Genomic DNA, 26,492 nt, shown 5'->3' with positions numbered 1-26,492 from the left:
CCTTAACATCACAAGACAACAGAGTTGGCTGTTGTCCTCAGGAAGCATGGGAGCGAACACAAAACTGCTAACATAAAGAGAGCTGCTGTAGAAATGGTCAACAGCATCGTGCCTTGACATCCATATCATCTCAACCTGAAGCCCCTGTCCCACTTTCGCAAGTTACTCACGAATTCTCCCGAGTTTTCCCCTTGCTTCAAACTCGGAGAATGTCCGTAGCGAGTCCGTAGGAGGCCGTAGGCGTCCGTAGATATTTCGGAGCAGCTCGCAATGCCAGCCATAGGTACTCGGGGCATCAGGTAAGTCGGGACGTTTTTTCAGCATGTTGAAAAATGTCCACGAGTAGCCCCGAGTACCTATGGCAACTGCTTTGCTATTGACCATCTTAACCTGTAGAAAGTGGTGAATACAGCCCAGTCCTTCACAGGCTTGTCACTTCCCTCCATCCAGTCCATCTTCATGGTGCATTGCATCAGGAAGGTTAGAAATATTGTCAGGGATCCCTGCCATGCTGGCCATACCATTTTCTCCCTCCTATTTTCTGGGAGGAGATACGGAATCTAGAAATCTCTAATGTTCGGACTGAGAGTCATGCAGCACGGAAATAGGCCTTTCGACCCAACTCATCCATGCTGACAAAGATGCCCCATTCAAGCCAGTTGCATTTGCCCCTTATACTTGTCCAAATGGCTTTTAAATGTTGTTATAGTACCTGCCAGCTACTTCCCCTGGCAGCGCGTACTATATATCCACCATACTTTGTGTGAAAAAGTTGCCCTTCAGGTTCCTATTAAATCTTTCCCCTCTCACGGTAAACCAATGCTGTCAAATTCATGATTCCCCAACCCTGGGAAAAGTCTATGTGCATTTACCCTATCTCTGCCCCTCATGATTTTGTAAGATCTTCCCTCAGTCTCCTGTGTTTCATGGAATAATGTCCTAGTCTGTCCAACCTCTCCCTGTAGCTCAGGCCCTCAAATCCAGGCAGCATAGTCATAAATCTTTGCACTCTTTTCAGCTTAATGACATTTTTCCTCATGTAGGCTGACCAAAACTGAACACAATATTCCAAGTGTGGCCTCACCAGGGTCTTCTACAACTGTAACATAATGTTCTAGCTTCTATACTCAATTCCCTGACTGATGAAGCCCAGGGTGCCAAAAGCCTTCTTCACCATCTGATCTACCTGTGATGCCACTTTTAGGGAATTATGTACTTCTGTTTCTAGTTCCCTTTGAGCTTCCACACTCCCTAGCGCCCTGCCATTCACTGGGAAGTTCCCGCCCTAGTTTGTCTTCCCAATAATGCATTAATTTGCACTTACCTGAATTAAATTCCATTTGCTATTCCTTGGCCTGCTTGCCCAGCCATTTAAAATTCCACTATAATTCTTGATGATCATCTTCGCTGCATACAATACCACCCATTTTGTCTGAAGAAGGGTTTCGGCCCGAAACGTCGCCTATTTCCTTCGCTCCATAGATGCTGCTGCACCCGCTGAGTTTCCCCAGCAATTTTGTGTACCTAAGCTTTTTTCTCAACTGCTTTCAGACTCCCGAACCAATCACTCCTTTCACACTCTTCTCTTAACTCCACCTCATTCCATTATTATTATTTTGTATTTTTTATATTATTTTTTATCATTCTGTTGCTTTGCACAGGTATTATCTATTGTTGTATTTATCATTACTGTTTGTATACTCTGTACTCTGAGCTTCAAGTGAGCAAGGAATTTCATTGCAACATGCTGTTTATGACAATAAACTGATATCGGACTTTTCTGTAACATTGAATGCACGTCATCTGAGCATGCACCAAGAATTAAGGGTTGAAAAAAAAGTTGCGATTATCTACCTTTTTCACATAAAATTCTCGAGAGCAAATTTTAATTCAATATATTGGATATTTTTAAAATGCACAGAGCTGAAGTAACTCAGTGGGTCTGGAGTAACTCAACCGGTTAGGCAGCGTCTCTGGAAGAAGTGGAAGGTGAGGTTTTGGATCGGGACTTTTGTGAATTTCCCCAAGGGCGGATTTTTGGTTTTCAAACCGTTGTATCGCAGGGTCACCTGTACTACAAGGACAACTGGCTTGTAGTTGGCCTGTCTGACAGTTCACAGTGTGAAGGCATTCTGTGTATCAGTAGACTAGTGGGGGGTTTTTTTTCCATTGTAACTTCCTCATCACTGATAATTATCTGACTGCTCTCCCAGACATGACCTGGAGAAAGAAAGTGAACTGAGGATGACTAAGCAACCTGTAGCCCTGGGACAGCAATGTATATGAGGGAGTTTTTTTAATCCAGCACTGGCATGACAAGCCTGTTACACCAGGAAATGCTAAGTCAAGATTGATGTGACGTTAATAGGCAATTTTCTTTGACATATTGACACAAGGAACTGTAGATGCTGGAATCTTGATTGCTAGTGCATCTCCGTGGGTGAGGCAGCTCCTCTCGAGACCATGCGTAGGAAACGTTTCAGGATGGGGCCGCCTTCAGTTAGTAGAAGGGTCCTGACCCGAGAAGCCGCTTCTCCATGGTCTGCAGAGATGCTGCCTGACCTGTTGTGTTATTCCAGCATTTTGTGTTTTTTACTAAATTGTTGTTGGATGTATATCAGCTTATGGAATCATTTAGGCATACAAACTAAATATTTAGAAATGAAAAGTAATTCAGAAATACAATGGTTATTAACTATTGGCTGGGCATTTTTAACAATAAATTCAATGGAATGTGTTTTGATCTGTAAATATTTGTTGCCCAACCAGGAATTTTGGTGAATGCTGTGCATGACCAGTTGATGCTCTTCCATGATATGCCATGAACGTAGTTAAAGATGGGCAATTCATTGCTGGATCAGCCAGCAAAGCCCACATCCCTCGAATAAATAAAAATAGGATCCCTAACGGTGTGACTGTTTGAGCACAATTTAGTTTATACTTTTGATTACTATACCAGTACACTTGAGTGGAAAGAGTCTTTGCTTTACTGTGGTTCCACTCCCAATCTTAAGATGCATCACAACTCTACCGAGGCCGTTAAGCGTGCCCCTGTGGAGAAAATGGAGAAAAGCCACCAGTTTATCACAGAAAGTTCCCACCACAATGAAGTAATGAGCATATGAAGTAACAAGTAATGATCTATGTTAGTTAACGAAAGATAAACATTAGCCAGAAATGAATGCTATAATATTCAGTTATATTATCACTTTCCCCTGCCAGAGATTTATTTTTCAAGGTGTGTACCAGTTTCTCATTTCATCGATCTGCTACCACTGATTGTTTTTAACCCTGTGACAATCCATCTGAAAATGGACGGAGGAATTGCAACCAAGAATTCAACAGGAGCACTAGCTGTAACATGCAATCAAATAAGAAATTATAGAACATATTAATCACTCCTGATTTTTTTATTTTTCTTATCTCCCCTCAGAACTTCCTGCGTTGCCAGAACAACAAGACTAATTATAACCTGGTCTGTGAGACACTGCAGTTCCTGGACTGCATCTGTGGCAGCACCACTGGTGGGCTGGGCCTTTTGGGACTCTACATCAATGAAAAGAACGTGGCCCTCATCAACCAGACACTGGAAAGCTTGACTGAATATTGTCAAGGGCCCTGCCATGAGAACCAGGTATCCATTGCACTCACACCCAGATACTGCTGGAACACCGTTAATGCTGCTTTGTTTTCTTGAGAAGACTTTCTTTGTTGGTGATCCAGAATTACTTGCAGTAGGTTCAGCCAAGTCCGTGAGCATGCTTACACATGTGTGCAAATCCCAACAGTTTGCTGCACAGGGAGCCCTATTAACGTCATTCTCTCCATCCATAATCGTTTGAAGGGAAAAAGATTTGATTAGATCACATGAACTGATTCATATGACAATGTTTTCAATGTTACAATCGAAGTGTCACAGCTTGGATTCTGTTCCTGGACCTCCAAAGTGGGAAATTAGCCTCCTTTCAGTCTGAAGAAGGGTCTGGACCCGAAACACCACCCATTCCTTCTCTCCAGAGATACTGTCTGTCCCGCTGAGTTACTGCAGGTTTTTGTGTCTATCCACAGACTCCTTGGTCAGTCAAGAGTCCCATTGCCGCCATTATAATTAGTAACGAGAAGGACGGCACTGTGGTGCAGCGGTAGAGTTGCTGCCTTACAGCGCCAGAGACCCGGGTTCGAACCTGACTACGGGTGCTGTCTGTACAGAGTTTGTACGTCCTCCCCGTGACCTGCGTGGGTTTTCTCCGGGATCTCTGATTTCTTCCCACACTTCAAAGACGTACAGGTTTTTTAGGTTAATTGACTTGGTATAATTGTAAATTGTCCCTAGTGTGTGTAGGATAGTGTTAGTGGACAGGGATTGCTGGTCAACATGGACTCAGTGGGCCGAAGGGCCTGTTTCTGCGTTGTATCTCTAAATTAAACTAAACTAAGACTGACTACAGCCATGCATGATTTAAATGTCTCAATCCCCTTTGCTGGGGTGTATGAAATCCTGTTACTTTCTTCGCAGGCAGCTGGTTAACAAATCTCAGGTTTCAAGTATAGGTTGTTTCAGTATTGTTTCCATAAATGGGAGCATTGTTAAAGAAATGTCTTGGTTTTCCTGAGCTGCTGTTCTCCAATTTGGAAGAGGGAGCATATTAAAATTGCTCGATGTAATCTTTTTACACAGAACTGCATTGCCACCCATGAATCAAATGGAATAGACATCATCATTGCACTAATTCTTAATGATATCAACCCACTGGGAAAGAAGAGAATGGACCTTGTGCTGGAACTGAAGGTAAGTAGTGTGGGCTGAAAAAATGGATTCGTTGATTCTTAAATTTCTTTCCTAATGGTGTAGATATGTTATTGGGAGACCTACAAACCTAGAATTCCAATCCTCTGTTAAATTGTTTAATCTTGGGTAGTGCAGTTATTGGTCTGTTATGGATATTAATGTGGAGCACCATCGTATTGGTAGCCTTGTATTTGTCCTGTCCGGTATTTGTTTCCATCGATTTCAGTGAAACTGAATACTATGCTGGGACAATAAAATTGAGGGGCAGTGGTAGAGTTGCTGCCTCACAGCGCCAGAGACCCGGGTTTGATCCTGACTACGGGTGCTGTCTGTACAGAGTTTGTGCCTTCTCTCTGTTAACGCATGAGTTTTCTCCAGGTGCTCCAGTTTCCTCCTGCACTCCAAAAAGATGTTCAGAATTGTAGGTTAATTGGCTTCTGGAAATTGTAAATTGTCCCCAGTGTGTAGGATAATGCTAGCGTGCGTGGTGATTACTGATCTGCGTGGACTTTGTGGGCCAAAGGGCCCGTTTCCACACTGTATCTCTTACGTTTAAAAGTAAAGTGTAGTGTCTGAATACACCTGTTGTATTCAACGTTAAATCAGTTCCTGACTTTGCTGGTCCTCAGACTAGGAAAAGTAAATGATCACTTGGTATTTCCACACAGTCAAAGGCAGCCATTAACCATGGCCTGCCACTGAAGCTCTCAGATGGTTAGTGTGTACTGGAGATAAGGGGTGAGAAAGTAGGGGTGAGGAGAGTCTGTGGTACATCCAAATCGGCTGTTGCTTTCAGTGGAGAAGGGAAAATATTGAGGATAAAAGGCAGTGAACCACAGATCTGATATGTGCAAAACCCTATGATCATTAAATCACCAGATAGTTAAATCTCACTGTTGGTACCATTGATTACGCCCAGCAAATGTAAAGACTGATTACTTTAGTTTGGAGATACAGTGCAGAAACAGGCTCTTCGGTCCACGCTAACCAGCGATCCGAATATACAAGCACTATTCTACACACTAGGGACAATTTTTTTTTTTTTTTCCCTACGCCAATTAATCTGCAAACCTGCACATCTTTGGTGTGTGGGAGGAAACCGGAGCACCCGGGGAAAACCCATGGGCAGAACGTACAAACTCTGTACAGACAGCACCGGTAGTCGGGATCGAACCTGGTTCTCTGGCCCTTAAGATAGCAACTCTATTGCTGAGCCACTGTGAACATTGGATGTAGCTGGCAGCAGAACTGACGGCACTATTTACTAGTCTATCTTTAAATCTTTTTCAGAATCCTCTATAATCAGACTAAGCTATGTTACTTCTCCAGAACTTAGAAGATTTTCTTTTTGAAAGTTGTGTGATATGAAACCAAATATATAATTGTTTGAAATGTCAATATGTTAATTATTGTAAGTGGAGCTTTATTAGTCACTAGGTTCCTGCGTTTGCCTGTGAAAACACTAAATTAAAATCTGACAGCACAGTAGAAGTTTATTCGGCCATGGCTCTTACATTGGTCTCCACAGTGCTGTCCTTTTAATTAAAATTTTCAATCTTTGCCTGGTAACCATATTTCCTTTCTCTGAAATGTTTTTCTTTTATTCTCTCTGCTGTTATGAATTATGCTTCCTCCCCAGTTCTTCTAATCTATGTCATGACAACTCGGTAAATGAATATGCTCCAAATGTTTCCAGTATTGTAATTAGATACTCTAATTACTGACTTATGACCAGTGGAAATGCTGTGCCCTGGCTTGCGCTGTCACCAAAAAAATGAATTTGTTTTTAAATCTACTGTTTTGTCTTTAAAAAAACACGTTTCTCTTATTGTCTCTCATCGCAGCTGACAACTGCTATTAGAACATAGAACAGTACAGCACAGGAACAGGTCTGCTGGCCCACAATGACCATTCCGAACATGATGCCTAGTTAAACAAATCTCCCCTGCCTGCACATGATCCATATGCCTCCATTCCCTGCATGTCCGTGTGCCCATCTAAAATCCTCTTAAATACCACTATTTTATCTGAAGAAGGGTCTCGACTGAAGTAGGGACTCGACCCGAAACATCGTCTATTCCTTCGCTCCATGGATGCCACCTCACCCGCTGAGTTTTTCCAGCTTGTTTGTCTACCTACTATTTTATCTGCCTTCACCACAACCCCTAGCAGTGTGTTACAGGCACCCACCAATCTGTGTGCAACAAAAAAAACTTGGTAAATGTAAAAATTGTCCCTAATGGGTATAAGATAGCGTTAATGTGCGGGAATCGCTGGTCAGCGCGGACCCAGTGGGCCTGTTTCCACGCTGTATCTCTAAACTAAAACTAAACTAAACTATCTCATTAACACATATCTCATTTAGACTTTCCCCTCTCACTTTAAAGCCTTTCACATTTCCACCCGAAGAAAAGTCCTAACTGTCCATCCTATCCATGCTTCTAATAATTTTATATTTTTCTGTCAGGTCTCCCCTCATTCTCCATTTGAGAACAAAACAATCCCGTGTTTGTCCAACCTCTCCTTATAGCTAATACCCTCTAATCCAGGCAATATTCTGGTAAACTGAATATATTAATATATTGTTTTAGCAAGTGTCCCCTCATGACCTTGATATTCACGCAATCTCAGCACATTTATTTTGACTTCATGTATTAGAACGATATTGATGGTATTTTTTTAACCCCAACAAATGAAAGAAGGGGGGGATGGCGGGGGAATTTTTTTTTTTTCCTACCTGGTCGGAGATGCGGTTTTCCTCCGAGCCGCACCTTCGCCTCTTTCTCACAGCCTACCACCGGGACTGGAGCGGCATTTCCTACCGGGACCAGCCAGCGCCTCAGCTTCGGCACTGTAGTACCAGCATGGAGCGGGTGATGACTTACCTAGGTCGCCGTGTGGTAAGTTCGGTAGCTGCTGAGACCGCTGACTTCAACATCTCGGAGCTGTGGTTGCGGAGCATCCAGCTGCGGGGCGGCGCTGACTTTCAAACACTGTGGAGCCTGGGATCTCTCGTCGAGATCCCCAGTGTCGGAGCTCCGACCAGCGCGGCCTGTGGACTTGGGGAGCCGCGGTCTCGGGTAGGAAGCGGCCATTCCAGAACAAGGGAAAGAGGACTGGTCTTTGTGCCTTCCCTCACAGTGGGAACCATTGTGGGGGGATGTTTTTATGTTTGGTGTTAAATTCTTCTTTAATGTTGTGTCTTATTTTTATCCAGATCTCTCTTTTGAGAAATGCTACGTTCTTAACGCTGAATCTTGGGCTTTATTTCTTTTCTTTTTTTCATACTATTAATGGCTCCCCTGTTTTATTAACATTTTGAAAAACATCCCATCAAAGTTAGCATTATTCTTCCTGCTGTTCTTTATTACTTTCATTGATAACATTGGTGGAAACTGTGGCAGCAGTCAGTGAAGATGTCTCACAGCTTCAGGTAACCAGGTTTGATCCCAACCTTGGGGTGCTGTCCATTCTCCCCCCCCAACTACACTCTGACCTCAAGCCCTGAGCACGTTGCATTTATAAATGCCTGCCATCATCATCAGTCTACAACCATAAGCAAGGCAGAGATACTAAACAGGCAATCAAAATTGCTGGGTTACTTGACATAATTTATCTGGATTTTCAAAATGAATGTCATCTATGCAGCTTTGTTACAGGAAGCAGTGAATATATACATTGGTGATGAAATTCTCAGGCAATGCTTGCTATTTCAACTGCATCCAAGGACAACTGACGGGCCAATAATGCATTTTTCCAATATTGATGGATGCATGGAATACCAAGGATTCTCTTTAGGTTGGGATTGTCAGGAATAACATCACAGAAAGGGACAGAGATAACTGAAGAAATTATACTGACTCCTGAAAGTCTTTGGGATGTTTTTCAAAATGTTAATAAAACTGCTCAAAGTTGAGAAGGGTAATTTGAGATGCTGATGAGGAACCACAAGACCATGCTGTTAGGGCTAATGAAATCAAGGGAGATGGGGAGAAAGCAGGAACGGGGTACTGATTTAGGATGATCAGCCATGATCATATTGAATGGTGGTGCTGGCTCGAAAGGCCGAATGGTCTACTCCTGCACATATTTTCTATGTTTCATGCATGGGGAGTACACAGCTGCCCTGGTAGTTCTCACATTGGTCTTATCATCCACCTCGACTTACCGCAGCAAGCAACGTAATAACTGCAAAATGTGTTTAACTGCAATGTAAGTGCTACGATATGAAATCACTTTGGTACAGAGTGGAAGCAAGTCCTCAAACCCAAGGGACTGCCTGAGCAGAAGAAGAACTGACAACAATGGAATGAATTTATACAGCCCCGTCCTTGTGCTGTGCTGCCGGATGGAAATTAAATCTCTTTTTACGTGAAATACTTGATTGAAATTAATTTTCATAGAACTGTAACTGAGAGATTTATGGCTATTTTGTGAAATGTCTGGAATGCTGCTGGGTAAGGTGACTATAACAGGTAGATTAACCTGTTTAAGGGACATTGAGACAGGCGGGAAATAGGATATGGCCCATGTACAGGCGGATGGGATTAATTTAGGTTGGCATCATGATTGGCATGTGGTGAGCTAAAGGCCTGTCCCTGTGTGTATGTACTGTTCTGCATTCTATTTTTTTCATGAATGGCACCTTTTATCATCTATTAATTAAGTCTCTCAATTTGACTTGTTAATTATTAACCCTCTAGTTTGGGTGTAATTCTGGATAATGCATTATGGGATCACCTGACTTGTTCCTTGCAGTCTGATGTTAATCTTAAAATGTCATAATTCTTGTCAAAGATTAAGAGTGCACCAGACACTAGAAAAAACAGTCTTCAGGACACTGACATGGTGTGTTTTCTTTCCAACAGAATAATGCATCCAAGCTGCTGCTGGCAATTATGGAAAGTAGACATGACAGTGAAAATGCAGAAAGAATACTCTATAACATGAGGCCCAAGGAACTGGTAGGGAGGTCTTTATTTTTCTTGGATATTATTTCCCGCCTCCCCCAGTACGATTGCTGATGAAGTTAATTATTCTCAAGGTGGAGGTGATAAAGAAGGCCTATCTGCAGGGAGAGGTGGAGTTTGAGGAAACCGAGGATGGTGAGGATCATGCTGCCTCACCCAGGAATGTTGGCCATAACATTTACATCCTGGCTCATCAGGTAAAATAATGACGTTAAACATGGGGTCACCAAAGGTTCGTGCGGTGGGAAAAGGATGTGTTGGTGGGAGTGGCAGGAACAACAGGATGTTGGTTAGTTTTCTCTCTCGCTGCTCAAGATTAAAAATATATATTTCTTCCACTTTTTTTCTTATGTCCCAAGGCATGACTTGGGTGAAAATGAGGGGAAAATGCAGATGCTGGAAATCTGAAATAAAAGGAGAAAATACTGGAAGCATAGCAGAATTAAGAAAGAGAAATTGAGTGAAGGACCTTCAACCTCCAATGTTAATTCCAATTCTCGTTTGAGAATGACCAGTTGACTGTTTCTACAATTTTTGTTTTCATTGAAAAGCTGAAATTGATTTCTATTTTTTAGTTGAGAAAGCTATTTATTGTGCACTATATTAAATATTTGCTGTCATACAGATAAATATTTATTTTGAATTTTCATCTGTGTAAAATGCTCATAATATCTTTCCACACTTCAGACTACCCCATTTGTGTTCCCTTCATGATATCAGGTTTGATGTGCAATTTGTCCCACACGAGGGAAGGCTTGATTTGACTTTTGTTCGCTTTTCTACAATCTTGCATCCAGCTAGAGCTAATTTAAAAAAAATAGCACCATATGTGTATCAGTAACAACGTCCACAACTGCACTGAAACCCACGGGAGTTTTCACCAAATCACCCTTAAATTACTACTCTCTTCATCTAAATTGTTGCTCTCTGCTTGCAAATGTACACATTGACTACCACCTCCATCTCTCCAATACCACAAGTAGAACCTCTTCCATTCCTCCAACATCCTCTCTTATCTCTGTGATATAACACTTGGGATGAGCTTCATTTTTTCAAAGCAAAACAATTTGAAATGCAAGCCATTTTCCCGCAACTACAACCTTTTCTGAAGTTGGTCACCAATTGGTCATCCTAGTTTTAAAAGGTGTGAAACTATCACCATGTGATGGTTTTGCCTTCAGAGCCTCGAGTAAACTACAGTAGGCAAGATCACAACCCAATACACCAGGATAAACAGCACCCCAAGACATTGTTTTTATATAGAGATCTTTCATTCCCTGACTGACCTGAATCTCATGCTGATAAAACACAAGACCTTGGGAAAATGCACCAATGCTTTGAGGGATGCCAATCATGAATATTCAGTGTTGCAAATAAGGTGTAGGACAGAAAGAAGCAAAAATTCAACCATTGTTCGATGTTCTTTTTTAAATTTGAAAGGACATCATCAAGTTCACCTCGGCAGCATCTTTAAAACCCAGTTACATTTACCTTGCCATTGGAGAGATATGCTTCCCATATCTTAGTTTGGTTATTAGTTTAGAGATGCAGCGCGGAAACACGTCCTTCGGCCCACTGAGTCCGCACTGACCAGCGATCCCCACACGTTAACACCATCCTACACTATGAACAATTTTTCCATTTATACCAAGCCAATTAACCTCCAAACCTGTACGTCTGACTGATATTGTCCGTGTATGGACAAATCTTCCGTCTTACGGATAAAATCAACTTATGGATGTTTGTAAAAATGAACCCATTTATATCACTCACTCCATACCCTGTTGCAGAATCATAATGTACCACAATGTGGCCTTCCACCTATTTACACATCATCAACAAACTTGGAAGCCTTGCATTTCATTGCAGGTCATTGGTATAAATAATTGAAAGCCAGGAACCAATTCTAGGGACACTTTACTAGTACCATCCATCCAGCCTGAGAAGGCCCTATTTGTTCCAACTCTTTCTTTTCTTTTTGACGGCCAGTTTTCAACCCATGCTGACACATTACCTTCAATACTAAGAGCTCTTAATTTATGCACCAGCATATCGTATGGCACCAGAAGAAAACTGCTGCCACTGATTCGGCAAAAACCCCTGTTTCATTTTATTGCTTTAATATTGTCATATGTACCAAGATAGAGTGAAATATTTTGCTCGTCAATATTTGGATACTTATCTATTAACTTACTTTTAATTGCCAGTGGTATGTCTGCCTTGCTAATGTGCAGGTATATTAATCTGTGTTGCAGTAACAATTAATAAAATGGGGCTTGACCATAACATCTGTGGGGGGAAAAAGATTAAAGACTCGCATTGGTAAGATTAAAAACAGAAACTTGTAGAAATACTCAGCAGGTCAGGCTGCATCTGTGGGCAGAGAAACAGATTAACGGTTTCAGGTTTGAAGAAACTTCATCAGAACTGGAAAAAGAGAAAAGAGGCTCATTATGCTGCAGTGAAGGTTTGGTAGGGAGGGCACTGATGGGGTAAAATGTGGGGATAAGCTGAAATTAATGTTAGCTGATCACTTAGTGAAATGGGAGCAGTCAACAAGTAAGAATGTAGGCAAAAGAATGTAAGAGTTGTGAAATGCAGAGCGGGAAGACAAGTTTGCAAGGTCAGGCTAGTCGTGCCCTGCACTCCCAGAGCAAGAGAAAATAAAATGAAAAATTAAACTATCAAGCTGCATCAATGTCGCAGATGGGCGACCGAACCGGCAGAAACAAAGTTATATGAAATTGAAGAATTCGGTACTGAGCCCAGAAAGATGCCCAGGCGGAAGATGAGGCACTGTTCCTTAAGCGTGCCTGGGACCTCTATGAACCAGCGCCACAGACTGATAATTCGGAGACGGATGGAGAATTCAAGAGGCAGGCCAAGGGACTTCTAGGTTCTCTCCTTCCTAGTTTTGATGAAAGACCAATGAATTGATACATTAACTCTATTTATCTTTCCACCAAAGCAGCCTGGCCTCTTGAGTGTCACCAGCATCTGTAAGATTTACTGAAGTGATAGCGTGACAGTGATATGATTAACATTCACTGCAAATTGACGTTATGTCAAGAAAATTAACTGGGTTCAACAAATCAAAGAGTTCAACAATATAATTATCAGCTGATCCCATGTCTGCAGGATCAGTGGTCGAGAGGTAATGGATAGGACATATTTTTAAATAAGGTGTTTTAGGTAACTTTTTAACGTGCTTTAAGGAATGTGACAGGTTTGGTCCTGTGTTCCTAACCCAAAAATATCTCCTTCACTCTTGCAGTTGGCACGTCATAACAAAGAGCTTCAACAAATGCTGAAACCTGGCAGTCAGATGGGTGAAGGAGATGAAGCCTTGGAGTATTATGCCAAACACACAGCTCAGATTGAGGTCAGTGAACAAAAAAAATATATGCATACATGGGGTATTGGCATATTTGCAAAATCCTTAGTTGCCACCTTGGTTTGTACAGAGGAATGCACTGATGTTTAGCATCAGTTAGGAAACATTCCAATGAAGGGTTTGGTGAAGGTCTGGGAACCAAAACAAAAAGCTAATCAGACAGCCTTCTTATTTGGGTTGTGACTCAGAAGATTTTGGGAAGGGAGGGGAGGGAGGGAGGGAACTAATCTTGGGAAGTGGAGCAAGATAACACAAGATAGGCCCGAGTCACATAGTAACATTCAGTTCTCACATATGATGTTCCCAGCAATGAAAGAGAAGTAATAATTGATTAGGTTGGCAAATAAATGCCAAAGCAAAAGACTGAAGAGTAATGAAATGAACAGATAAAGAAGGACTTCTGTTTTTATGTAATCCTGAAGAGTACACTGCTTGAAATGCAGGAGACAACAGACAAAGTTAACTTCTTCAAAATATTTTTATGGCAAAATGATTTGATTTGATTTGATTTGTTTATTTGTTCCGAACAAGTAAAGACATAAATAGGAATAAATAACAACAACAAAATCGAAATAGTCAAACAATTGGACATTCCAGGCAATATTTGCAAAGCAATGAAAAGCATAAAGCAAAATTTAAATGTCCAACACTTTTTCTTTACAAGCTCGAAAAGGAGTGAGAAGAAGAATAACTTATTTAATCTCACCCCTTCTCCCTAAACCCTTCTTCCATATTTAATAATTAATTAATTAATAATAATAATACCCCAGACAATATTTAGAGATGCATACAGACATATATATACATACAACTGATATACACATACAAGTAATATGTATGAAGTAACCAAAAAACATAAATAAATAATAAATAAAATAATAAACAAACACTAACCCCTGTTTGTCAACCATCCCCTTCATCCCTGTACCTTGTGAAAAAAAGTTTTTTGTATGTCATTTTGAACTGGTTCATGTTTGGACATTGCTTTAATTCCACATTCAAACTGTTCCACAATCCTACTCCACAGACCGAAATATAAAAAGTTTTTCTAGTCGTGCGGACTCTTTGTACCTTAAAATTAAATATTCTTCTTAAATTATAACCCCCCACTCGCTCATTGAATAATTTTTGTATATTTTCAGGTAAGTTTTTATTTTTGGCCCTAAACATTATCTGTGCTGTTTTAAATGCAACCAAATCTTCTAATTTTAATAATTTTGACTAAGAATAATGGATTAGTGTGATCCAGATACCTGACATTGTGAATAATACGTATTGCTCTTTTTTGCAGAATAGTTAATGAATGTAGCGAACTTTTATAGTTATTGCCCCAGACTTCTGCATAGTAATTTAAATAGGGTAAGATTAGTGAACAGTAGAGAATGCGGAGTGATTTGTGATCCAGAACCTGCTTAACTTTGTGTAATACAGAAATGCTTTTTTGACAGTTTGGATTGTACATGTTTGATGTGTGATTTCCAGCTGATTCTATCATCCATTATAACCCCAAGAAATTTATTTTCATGAACTCGTTCAATTTCAACCCCATTTATCTTTATATTTGCTTGTGTATTTGTTCTGCAATTACCAAATAACATTATTTTGGTTTTGCTCAAGTTTAATGATATTTGGTTCCTGTCAAACCATGTTTTCAGTTTGCCCATTTCTTTTGTTATTTTGTCCAGTAGTTGTTTTAAATTCTCCCCAGAACAAAAAATATTTGTGTCGTTAACTTCTTCAAAATATTTTTATGGCAAAATGATCAAACACAAAATGTAAATTGTTGGAATGGCCTTAATCAGAGTGTTGTTTTGACACATGGAAAATATTAGGAGGAAGGATTGCATACTTTGCCTGAATGCTTGCGTCTGTTCAGGAGTTTGTAACCACCAGACTTCATTTAACTGCCCAGTCAAATGCTCAATAATTTGGACAGGAAGCGCCATTTGGTGAGTGAGTAAGGAAATCTTGCTCCTCCACTTGGCTTTTCTGGCCAGGAAACTGGGATAAATCTCATCTGGCTTTGGGGATTTCATCTTCCTCTTTGCTGCGTTCTCTAAAGGGCCTGTCCCACTGTTCGAGGTAATTCAAGAGTTCTCCCGAGTTTTCCCCTGATTCGAACTCGGAGAATGTCCTTAGCGGGTCCGTAGGAGTTCGTGGATGTCTCGTAGCGGCTCGTACGAGTTAAAAGTAACAATTATTTTCATCACGAGTATTTTTTTACTCGTGGACATTTTTCACAGTGTTGAAAAAACGTCACGAGTTTACCGGATTTCGTGAGTATCTACCGTTACTCGTACGAGCCGCTACGAGACATCCACAAACTCCTACGGACCCGCTACGGACATTCTCCGAGTTCGAATCAGGGGAAAACTCGGGAGAACTCTTGAATTACCTTGTACAGTGGGACAGGCCCTTAACTACAAAGTCTGTTTCCTTTTCTGAACACTGATAAAATGTAGCCATTTGGGAGCTCTCTTCTACCTTCTGGCTCCACATGTTGACTTGCCCCAAATGGCACCAACACTTTCCCTGTTTGTTCTTTTGTCCTTAGTATGCTTACAATTGCTTTTTATTGACCTTTACCTTTCTGCAGGGATATTTTGTGATGATCCTCTTGCCTTCCTAATTCCCATATAAGCTTCACTCTGTATCCAGTAAGTGTACCCAGTATCCAGTATGTGTACCCATCTACACTTGAAGTATTATGTTGCGATATAGGTTTATAGCCACAGGAAGGACTGTGACTGGTGTAAGTGGAAATACTATCTGATAACTATGACAATGGGCTTTTTTAGTTTCCCAATAATTATTTTAAATATCTTGAATTTAAAAAATGCTGAAACTGAAGGGAATTGTGGAAAGAAAGATGAACAAAAATATGTTTTAAAATTATCTTGAGGCATATGGTTGGCAGGGAAATGTTCTTCATTGTAAGTGCGAGCATACAGCCTCATTCTTAAGCTGTAATTGGAAAGGTGTTACCTGAAATAACACACAAGAGGAAATGCCTGCAGTACAAAGGTTTTCCATAGTGCTGAGGTTGAACATATTGAATAATGTATATAGTAAATTTAATGGTTTAATGGTTATCACAGGTAAACGTTTAATGTCCTCCTTTTCTGTAGATTGTAAGGCAGGATCGCACAATGGAACAGATTGTCTTTCCTGTTCCAAATATATGCGAGTTTCTCACCAAGGAATCCAAATTGCGTGTGTACTATACCACTGAGCGAGACGAGCAAGGCAGCAAGATAAATGACTTCTTCCTGAGTTCTGAGGACCTCTTCAATGAAATGAACTGGCAAAAGAAGCTTCGAGGTTGGTTAATTACTGTTAAACTAACATAAGCAGTAATGCATTAAAAAACTTGTCCCGTTTCTACACCCTCCACACCACAACATCCTTCTGATATTATTACCAATTAATTAATCCAAGACATAACCTTGAAACTTAGCAGAATAGCACAAGTTAACAACAGAAACAGTCCAGCAAGGACAGTTGTCTGCCATTGTCACTTTTCTCTGAAATATTAAAATGAGAATGCAAGCACATTTTATCTTCATGAATGTTTTACCTTGAATTATATCTTACCTTGCTGCATGGTGGCGCAGCAGTAGAGTTGCTGCCTTACAGCACTTGCAGCACCAGAGACACGGATCCAATCCCAACTATGGGTGCTGTCTGTACGGAGTTTGTATGTTCTCCCCGTGACCATGTGGGTTTTCTCCGAGATCTTCGGTTTCCTCCCATACTCCAAAGATGTACAGGTTTGTAGGTTAATTGGCTTGGGTTTGTATACTTGGTATAAGTGTAAATTGCCCCAAGTGTGTGTAGGCTTGTGTGGAGATCGCTGGACGGCACGGACCCGGTGGGCCGAAGAGCCTGTTTCCACACTGTATCTCTAAACTAAACTAGGCTATGGTATTTAACCATGGAAGTCAAATAGTCTGTCACAATTTGTAGAAGTAACATTGTTAATAAATATTCAAAGGCAAAATAAGCACAGCCCAAGGGCAATGATTGGTGTTGATGGGCTCATCTTTGAGAACTAGTTTACACATGCAATGATCATGGGATGAAAAATAGTTTCCAATTAAATCATGTGATAATACTCATGCCTGTAGCTATTTGCCTTGTAATTTTTTTTTCAGCTTATGTTTTGAGGATTTTTTATGTATTTGCAATTTTGTTATTCATTTTAAAGTCTTGAAACCTCTCTGGCTTCCTCTGCACTTGCTTTATTTGAATGTACTCTTATGATGTAAGTTGCTTCACAGATTGAGAAGTTATACATGCAGCACCTGATTCATATAACTGGCTGGTGAATAAGTTGAATGTCTTAAATTTAATCAACAAATAAGAAATATTGTGTTGTTATCTCTGTGACCAGCTATTTATGCCTATTTTAAAATTGACATATTTCACAGAGATGGGAAGGATAAAGAAGGCTTGCAATGAAGGAAGTTGGGGCTCCCCTTCTCCTCGCCTTCCATCCATCAGGGTCCACATTCAAGTACCAGTATCACACCAGATACATCTTCTCCTTTCAGTTTCCAAGGATTCTGTTTCCTCCAAGACTCAGTTTTGCTCTTCCATCTCCAGCAACTGCTTCCCCTTCTCATGCCACTTTTCCCCATGCAGTCACAGGTGGTGCAACACATGTACTTTCACATCCATGTTGTGTCCGGCAAGCTTTACAGCTTCAGACCAGTTGCTGTAATATAAGAAAATGCGGCAGTCACTTTGTGAACTTCAAGCTCCACATACAACCCAGTAATGTCAGTTGAAGGAGAAATACATGAACATTTTTCAAAATAACGAAAGATCGTTTGAGCAACTCTGTTATATATCTCGGCCTAAATAGGGTCCTTCTACAGTGCAGCACGCCTTCAAAGCTTCCCTGAAATGCTGGCCTGGACTTTGTGCTGAAGTCTTTGTGCTGGCACAAAGGGATGCCCGAATACAGGAGTTCCTCGGGGCAGTGTCCTAGGTTTGGTCATCTTTAGCTGCTTCATCTATGATCTTCCTTCCATTATAAGGCCAGAACATTCTGACATGGGCTGAGAACGTGACAGTAACAATTGTGCTACACTCACCACCTGATGCCATTCAAGTCTTTTCCATCATCTACAAAGCATGAGTAAGGAGTGTGATGGAATAAAGACACAAGATGCTGGAGTAACCCAGCAGGACAGGCAACATCTCTGGAGAGAACGAATGGGTGACGTTTTGGGTCGAGAACCTTCTTCAGACTGAATACTCTGCACTTGCCTAGCTGAGTGCGGCACCAGCAACCGTCATGAAGCTCAGGACAAAGCAGTCAACTTATTTGGCACCACTTCAATGTGCCTACGCATTCAGTCTTTTCTCCACCAATACACGTGACTGCAATTCATGCCAAGATCAAAGTGCAGGAATAAGTATAGGATACTCTTACCACATCTCCCAAACCCTATACTACTGCCACGAAGGATAAGGTACAACAGGCGATTGAGAACACCACCATTTGCAGATTTCACTTCAAGTTGCACACCATCCTGACATGGAAATAAATTGCCCTTCCTTCATTGTCACTGGTTCAAAATACTGCAACTCCTTGTTCCACGGCTGTGTGGAACAACGTTGACTAGGACAGCAGGTTTAAGATGGCATGTCAGCACAACCTTCTCAGAGGCAATTGGGGATGGTCTATAAATGCTGACCTTATTAGGAATGCCCAACGTTGAAAAGTGAAGGAAAAACTTTTCTGCAGCACTGTTGACCAGCATCTTCTGGATGTGCAATTTCTCTCACTTTGTAAGGAGTAGATATATTTTGATCTGTCAGTTCTGAGGCATCTCAATGAACTTATAACATGTGTCTCCCTATGTATTTCAACATATTTCCTTGGCAACTTGTGGCTATGAATTGTACTTTGTCCGTTGCAAAAAATATCTAATCTATTCAACACCAGATTTGCTCACTGTCTAGTTCCTCCTCTTCTGTTCCTGGAAATCTAAATCTGATGTCTGACCTCGCCTCACTTGCTTTTGTCATCCCCGCCACTGATGATGCAACCATTTCAAAGTTAAGCTCATATAACTTTCATTGCACCAGTCTCCATTTTGATTTCAGCCTCTCTTACAGTCACTTTAAACATTTCTTTGCTTTTCTTTAACCAAAAAAACAAACAATTTTGCACATGACAACCATAAGTGCATTATATTATTGATGAAAAATATAATATAAATACCAATTTCTAAATTTGACATGTTTTATTTTCAGGTTTACTTTCTTCTTAAAAGTGTATTAATATCATTCTGTTTGCAACTGATCTATGTTCCAACTCGCCCATTTATAATCTGATTAAGCTCCCACTCTAACAATGCTTTGAATTTAAAATGAATGTTTAAATCATTTTACGGCCTCACCGCACTGAGAGAAAAACCCTACCTTCCACATCTTGATGTTGATGTTTGCATTGTTCAAGATTCGGCCTTCTGCTATTTCCTTCAGCCCCTTCGACCCACCTTCAAACCCAACCTAGTACCAGATGGTCACTGCAGCTAATCTTGCTCTCTGTGGTTTTTCACCATAAGTATGCAGTGAAGGTGACGTCTGAAGTGACACCTGGTAACAGGCAGGCAAGTGCAAACATTGAACTCTGCAGTATCCGCTTCCCAAGAATTCCCATGATTACTCATAGAGCTGATCCCCCAGAGCTTAGGAAGATTGAAGCATGTATTTAACTGCAAACCAAACAGGAATTATTGCTCACTCTCAATTAAAGCTGATTATTAATACAATAATGAAAGAGGTTACTTGAGACTGATCTACCTCACACTGCCTCGGCAAGGCCAGCAGCATAATCAAGGACGAGTCGCACCCTAGTCACTCCCTCTTCTCACCTCTCCCAACATTCAAAAGGTATAGGTGTGTGAAAACGTACACCAGCAGATTCAGGGACAGTTTCTTCCCAGCTATTATCAGGCAATTGAATCATCCTACCACTACCTACCTCTTTGGTAACCCTCGGACTATCCATGATTGGACTTTTCTGGCTTTACCTTGCACTAAACGTTATTCCCTTATCATGTATCTGCACTGTAAATGGATCAATTGTAGTCATGTAATGTCTTTCTGCTGACTGGTTAGCACACAACACAAGCTTTTCATTGTACCTCACCACATTGTTGTGTATACCTACAGTGAAAAACATTTGTACTATTCAGTCGAATCATGCTGTACATGAGTACAATCAAGCCATACCCAAATGCAACACGTAGTGTTAACTGAAAAATAACAGAGTTCAGAATATAATGTTACAGCATTATAGCTTTACAATCACAGGAAAGTGCAGATAAAAAAAACATATAGGGGCTGTAATTAGATAGTTTGGGAGATCATGATTATACAACCATATAACCATATAACAATTACAGCACGGAAACAGGCCATCTCGGCCCTACAAGTCCGTGCCGAACAACATTTTTCCCTTAGTCCCACCTGCCTGCACTCATACCATAACCCTCCATTCCCTTCTCATCCATATGCCTATTCAATTTATTTTTAAATGATACCAACGAACCTGCCGCCACCACTTCCACTGGAAGCTCATTCCACACTGCTACCACTCTCTGAGTAAAGAAGTTCCCCCTCATGTTACCCCTAAACTTCTGTCCCTTAATTCTGAAGTCATGTCCTCTTGTTTGAATCTTCCCTATTCTCAAAGGGAAAAGCTTGATCACATCAACTCTGTCTATCCCTCTCATCATTTTAAAGACCTCTATCAAGTCCCCCCTTAACCTTCTGCGCTCCAGAGAATAAAGACCTAACTTATTCAACCTATCTCTGTAACTTAGTTGTTGAAACCCCGGCAACATTCTAGTAAATCTCCTCTGTACTCTCTCTATTTTGTTGACATCCTTCCTATAATTGGGCGACCAAAATTGTACACCATACTCCAGATTTGGTCTCACCAATGCCTTGTACAATTTTAACATTACATCCCAGCTTCTATACTCAATGCTCTGATTTATAAAGGCTAGCATACCAAAAGCTTTCTTTACCACCCTATCTATATGAGATTCCACCTTCAAGGAACTATGCACGGTTATTCCCAGATCCCTCTGTTCAACTGTATTCTTCAATTCCCTACCATTTATCATGTACGTCCTATTTTGATTTGTCCTGCCAAGGTGTAACACCTCACATTTATCAGCATTAAACTCCATCTGCCATCTTTCAGCCCATTTTTCCAAATGGCCTAAATCACTCTGTAGACTTTGGAAATCCTCTTCATTATCCACAACACCCCCTATCTTGATATCATCTGCATACTTACTAATCCAATTTACCACCCCTTCATCCAGATCATTGATGTACATGACAAACAACAAAGGACCCAACACAGATCCCTGAGGCACCCCACTAGTCACCTGCCTCCAACCCGACAAACAGCCATCCACCATTACCCTCTGGCTTCTCCCATTCAGCCACTGCTGAATCCATCTTGCTATTCCTGCATTTATACCCAACAGTTTAACCTTCTTAACCAACCTTCCATGAGGAACCTTGTCAAAGGCCTTACTAAAGTTCATATAGACAACATCCACTGCTTTACCCTCGTCAATGTCCCTAGTAACCTCTTCAAAAAATTCAAGAAGATTAGTCAAACATGACCTTCCAGGCATAAATCCATGTTGACTGTTCCTAATCAGACCCTGTTTATCCAGATGCTTATATATATTATCTCTAAGTATCTTTTCCATTAATTTGCCCACCACTGAAGTCAAACTAACAGGTCTATAATTGCTAGGTTTACTCTTAGAACCCTTTTTAAACAATGGAACAACATGCACAGTACGCCAATCCTCGAGGACTATTCCCGTTTCTAATGACATTTGAAATATTTCTGTCATAGCCCCGGCTATTTCTACACTAACTTCCCTCAATGTCCTAGGGAATATCCTGTCAGGACCTGGAGACTTATCCACTTTTATATTTTTCAAAAGTGTCAGTACTTCTTTTACTTTGAAACTCATAGTATCCATAACTACTCTACTCGTTTCCCTTACCTCACATAATTCAATATCCTTCTCCTTGGTGAATACCGAAGAAAAGAAATTGTTCAATAATACCATAGTTAATGAGAAGACTGTTCAGTTGTCTGGTAAGAGCCAGGATGAAGCTGTTTCTGAAATGGTGGTGCATGTTTCCAAGCATTTGTATCTTCTTCCAGATGGGAGAGGGAATGACCAGGGTATAAATGGTCCTGAATTAGGCTTAATGCATCCCCTGACAGTTCCTCCCTATTAACCACCATACTTTAGTTGCTGCATTTTCCACACCTAAGGAACAGGGATTTATTTGACAATTCATGTGTAAACACAGGAAGTATTTACATGTAAATTGTCCCCCGTACAAAATGCCCCCTTTGATTTTCTCCCCAAATTTCCTAACAGTGCAATTAATTTGATGCAGAGCCAATGCCATGATGGAATTCTGAAACCAAGAGGAAGAATAAATAGTGGCAATTTCAATTTTGTATAACCACAATTATCTAACTTCCTTGGACAACGTCATCTCCATTAACAAATAAACCACAAGTCTTGCACCCTAATCAAGTATTACTATGAGACTTGCTGTAACTTGTCTGTGGTTATCTATCCAGCAACTTCATGTTTTATGTTTTCCATTTCCTTTGTTTTTTATCGTGTGAAATTACTCTTACCCTGCAAATTATGAAACTGCTCTGTTTAAATTACGTCAATTTGTGGAGAAGGGCAACCGAGCTCACCTCCATTCCCATGACAGTGATCCCACTGTAAAACAAGCAGAGAAGACTGTAGCAGAAGCGATCTGTGGGATTGAATTGAATTGAATACTTTATTGTCACATGTGACAAGTCACAGTGAAATTCCTTGCTGGCATACCCAAGGTCGGCAAATAGTCGCCCATGCAGGGTGCTTACAAAATTACAAATTCCCCCCCCCCCCCCCCCCATGCGCCAGATTCCCCCTTTGTTCTTCCCCCCCCCCCCCTCACGGCGCTTCCCCCCACGCCGGGTCCTCCTTTGTTTCTTTCCTCGGCAGCGGCGCCCTCACTTCCACGTGTTTGTCAGTCGGCACCATTATCGACCACCGCACCAACCTCTCCACTAACACTAACACTGCCAGTCCTCTCTGGACGCCTCTGTGACGCCGGCCCAGGCCCCACAGATCCAGGCAGCGATGACCGCAGGCTTCGTCGACCCGCTTTGGCTCCACCTCCGGCCCGCGAGGCTCCACCTCCGGCCCGCGAGGCTCCACGCCCAGTTTATGAAACGAACTGCCAGGGGAAATAGTTGAGCCAGGTACTATAACCACATTTAAAAGATACTTGGACAGGTACGTGGATAGGAAAGGTTTAGAGAGAATAAGCCAAACACAGGCAAATGGGACTAGCTTAGATGGGGCATCTTGGTTGGCATGCTGAGCTTAAGGGCCTGCTTCTGTTCTATATGCCTCTATGACTCTAAATGAGAAAACTAGAAATGCCCAAAGGATCAAGCAAGGGGGAGCAAAAAAAGTTATATTACAGGTGGAGGACTGCATCAGAGATTGTCAGTTCTCACACCAAAAGAGAAAGATGGCTATCTGAAATTGTTAAATTTAGTATTGGGTCTCAAGGGCATCAGCATACTTAGATAGAAGATGAGGAGCTTGTGTTAAACATTGTTGGAGGTAAGAATGGGATGGAGAATTAAAGTGTTTAAAAAGGAACTGCAGATGCTGGAAAATCGAAGGTACACAAAAATGCTGGAGAAACTCAGCGGGTGCAACAGCATCTACGGAGCGAAGGAAATAGGCCGAAACCCTTCTTCAGACCCGCGGAGAATTAAAGTGATGGGCAACTGGAAGCACAGGATCGCATTGTGAGATCACATCGTGAGAACCAAGGGAAATATGCACTTTGAACCAAGTTTAAGTGAATTGCTGCTTCACCTGGCAGGACTGTTTGGCTCGCAGGATAGTGGAAAGCATGGATGTGAACGGACATGTGTTGCACCACCTGTGGCTGCATGGGGAAAAGTGGAATGAGAAGGGGAAGCCGTTGCTGGAGATGGAAGAGCAAAACTGAGTATTGGAGGGAACAGAATCCTTGGATACTGAAAGGAGAAGATGTATCTGGTGTGATACTGGTACTTGAATGTGGACCCTGATGGATGGAAGGCGAGGAGGAGGGGAGCCCCAACTTGTTCTGCTGGGGGAGGGAGGGTGAGAATGGGAAATAGATACAATATTTGAAAATCTTGTTAATGGTGATCGGAAGGGTGCGGTTAAAAAAAATTAAAGACATCTTGGAAGCACTGGTACTGAAAATTCCTTCATCGTTCAGACATGATGGGGGTGGAGAAACTAGAAGAACAGGATGGGGTCCGTACTGGAAGCATGAAGGAGGGGGGAGGAGGTGGTGGTTGGTGTGTAGTCCAGCTATCCCTCTGAGTCTTATAATGAATCATCTGAGATAGAGATAGCAAAGCCAAGAAACGGAGGAGAAGAGTCAGAGATGGATTATGTGAATGCGAGAGCAGGATAGAAACTGGCAGGGGGGTCATGACATTGTTGAGATCCATGAGTGCAGGAAGCAACACCGATGCAGTCATCAATATAGTGGGAAGAGAATTGTGGGACGAACCCGAGGCAGGCTGCATGAATTCACTTTCATTTCATGCTGGCTTTTCCAGAAAAACTATCAAAGGCATTTTTCAACCACTCTTGCTGAGAGGCAATTTGTTTTGACTCCTGAAGTGTAAAGCTCTTACTTGGTTTAAAGTGACCCAATTTTTGTTTAATGCATGCATGTTAAAAATGGTTAGAATGAAGGCCATCAGGACATGAAGATTTCCTTTTGTACAGTTATGATCTGGAATGCACTATCTGAAAGGATGGTAGAAGATTCAATAATACTGAGCAAAACGCGATTGAAGAAATAGTAGAAGAAAAACTGGCACAAGTTACGAAAATAGAGCTTAAGGAAAATATAACTAAATGGATTTATTTTATATCTGAAAGTCAAAAAGGACACGATGGGCCAACTATCTTTCTTCTGCGCTATAAGCTCTCACCTTCTACTTTTTATTATTTCAATTTAGTTTTAAATAGAAATTGAGTTTGTCCTTAGCTTTTTGTAGCAGCTGAAAATTGAAATATAACCCAGCAGGTCAGGAAGCATCTGCGGAAAGAAAACAGTTAACATTTTGGATCCAAGACCCTATGTCAGGTTTCAGACCCTGTGTTTCTCTTGCTGTTTGACCTGCTGAGTGTTTCCAGCAATTTCTGTTTTTAATATCAGCAGCTTTCTGCTTGGCGTTACGAAATATTGGAATTTGAGTAAATGTTAAGGGACTATGTTTTATTTATATGTTTAAGAGGGAACTGCAGATGTTGGAAAATCGAAGGTAGACAAAAATGCTGGAGAAACTCAGCAGGTGAGGCAGCATCCACGGAGCGAAGGAAATGTTTTATTTATAGATGTCCACAGTGATGTAAGATATTTTAACTGTGCTGCTTTTTTTGAGAATAGTGTACTGTCAAAAATAATTTCTGCTGCATGAAAGAAGTAAGAACATCTTTACAGCTCACTTGGCTTGAAAGAGGGGTCCTCATTTGGAATATACCGAACAGTGAAAGGCCTGGATAGAGTGAATGTGGAGAGGATGTTTCCACTAGTGGGAGAGTCTAGGATCAGAGACCATTGCCTCAGGATAAAAGGACGTACCTTTAGAAAGCAGATGAGGAGGAATATCTTTAGTTAGAGGGTGGTGAATCTGTGAAATTTATTGCCATGGATGGCGGTGGAGGCCAAGACAATGGATATTTTTAAGGCGGAGATTGGCAGATTCTTTATTGTTCAGGGTTTCAGGGATTATGGGGAGATGGCAGTAGAATGGGGTTGAGAGGGAAAGATAGATCAGTCATGATTGAATGATGGAATAGACTTGATGGGCTGAATGACCTAATTCTGCTCCTAGAATTTATGAAATGTGAGACCGTTTAGTGAAGATAACAGTTGATCCTATCTTAGTCATTCTGGGAAACCACACAGATTCGGCCCAGCTCAGTCTGCTGGATTGAAAAAAGTCATCGGTAAAGTTCATTTGGGTATTTGCTGACTGTTAGATATTTATGGATCAACATCATCAGTAAAAATGGACATTGGCTAAAACATATGCCATTCAAAAACCCTGCGTTCAATCTCTGTGTCTGCATAATTTTGATGGGAAATTGTTATTTTCTGTTGTGTCAATAGGAATTTGAAAACAACATAGGATTGCGGACTCAAGCACATTGTACGCAATGTTAGTTTAATAGCA

The 26,492-nt window shown here is 41.2% G+C and overlaps 1 protein-coding gene across 5 annotated transcripts in view; it reads left to right on the top strand.

Moving 5' to 3' along the window:
• itpr1 (inositol 1,4,5-trisphosphate receptor type 1) overlaps positions 1–26,492 on the top strand; it is a 375,823-nt gene that overhangs the window by 246,613 nt on the left and 102,718 nt on the right. For all 5 annotated transcript variants that reach the window (XM_033036757.1, XM_033036758.1, XM_033036760.1 and 2 more), the window contains 6 exons: positions 3,434–3,634; positions 4,679–4,789; positions 9,658–9,753; positions 9,834–9,956; positions 13,034–13,141; positions 16,282–16,474. In XM_033036757.1, the coding sequence (XP_032892648.1) occupies positions 3,434–3,634; positions 4,679–4,789; positions 9,658–9,753; positions 9,834–9,956; positions 13,034–13,141; positions 16,282–16,474 (832 nt within the window). The remainder of the gene's footprint in view (positions 1–3,433; positions 3,635–4,678; positions 4,790–9,657; positions 9,754–9,833; positions 9,957–13,033; positions 13,142–16,281; positions 16,475–26,492) is intronic.

Source organism: Amblyraja radiata, chromosome 18 (assembly GCF_010909765.2).
Source record: "Amblyraja radiata isolate CabotCenter1 chromosome 18, sAmbRad1.1.pri, whole genome shotgun sequence".
Lineage (NCBI taxonomy): Eukaryota > Metazoa > Chordata > Chondrichthyes > Rajiformes > Rajidae > Amblyraja > Amblyraja radiata.
The sequence above is the reverse complement of the archived record's forward strand: the minus strand, read 5'-3'. Positions and strand labels throughout refer to the sequence as shown.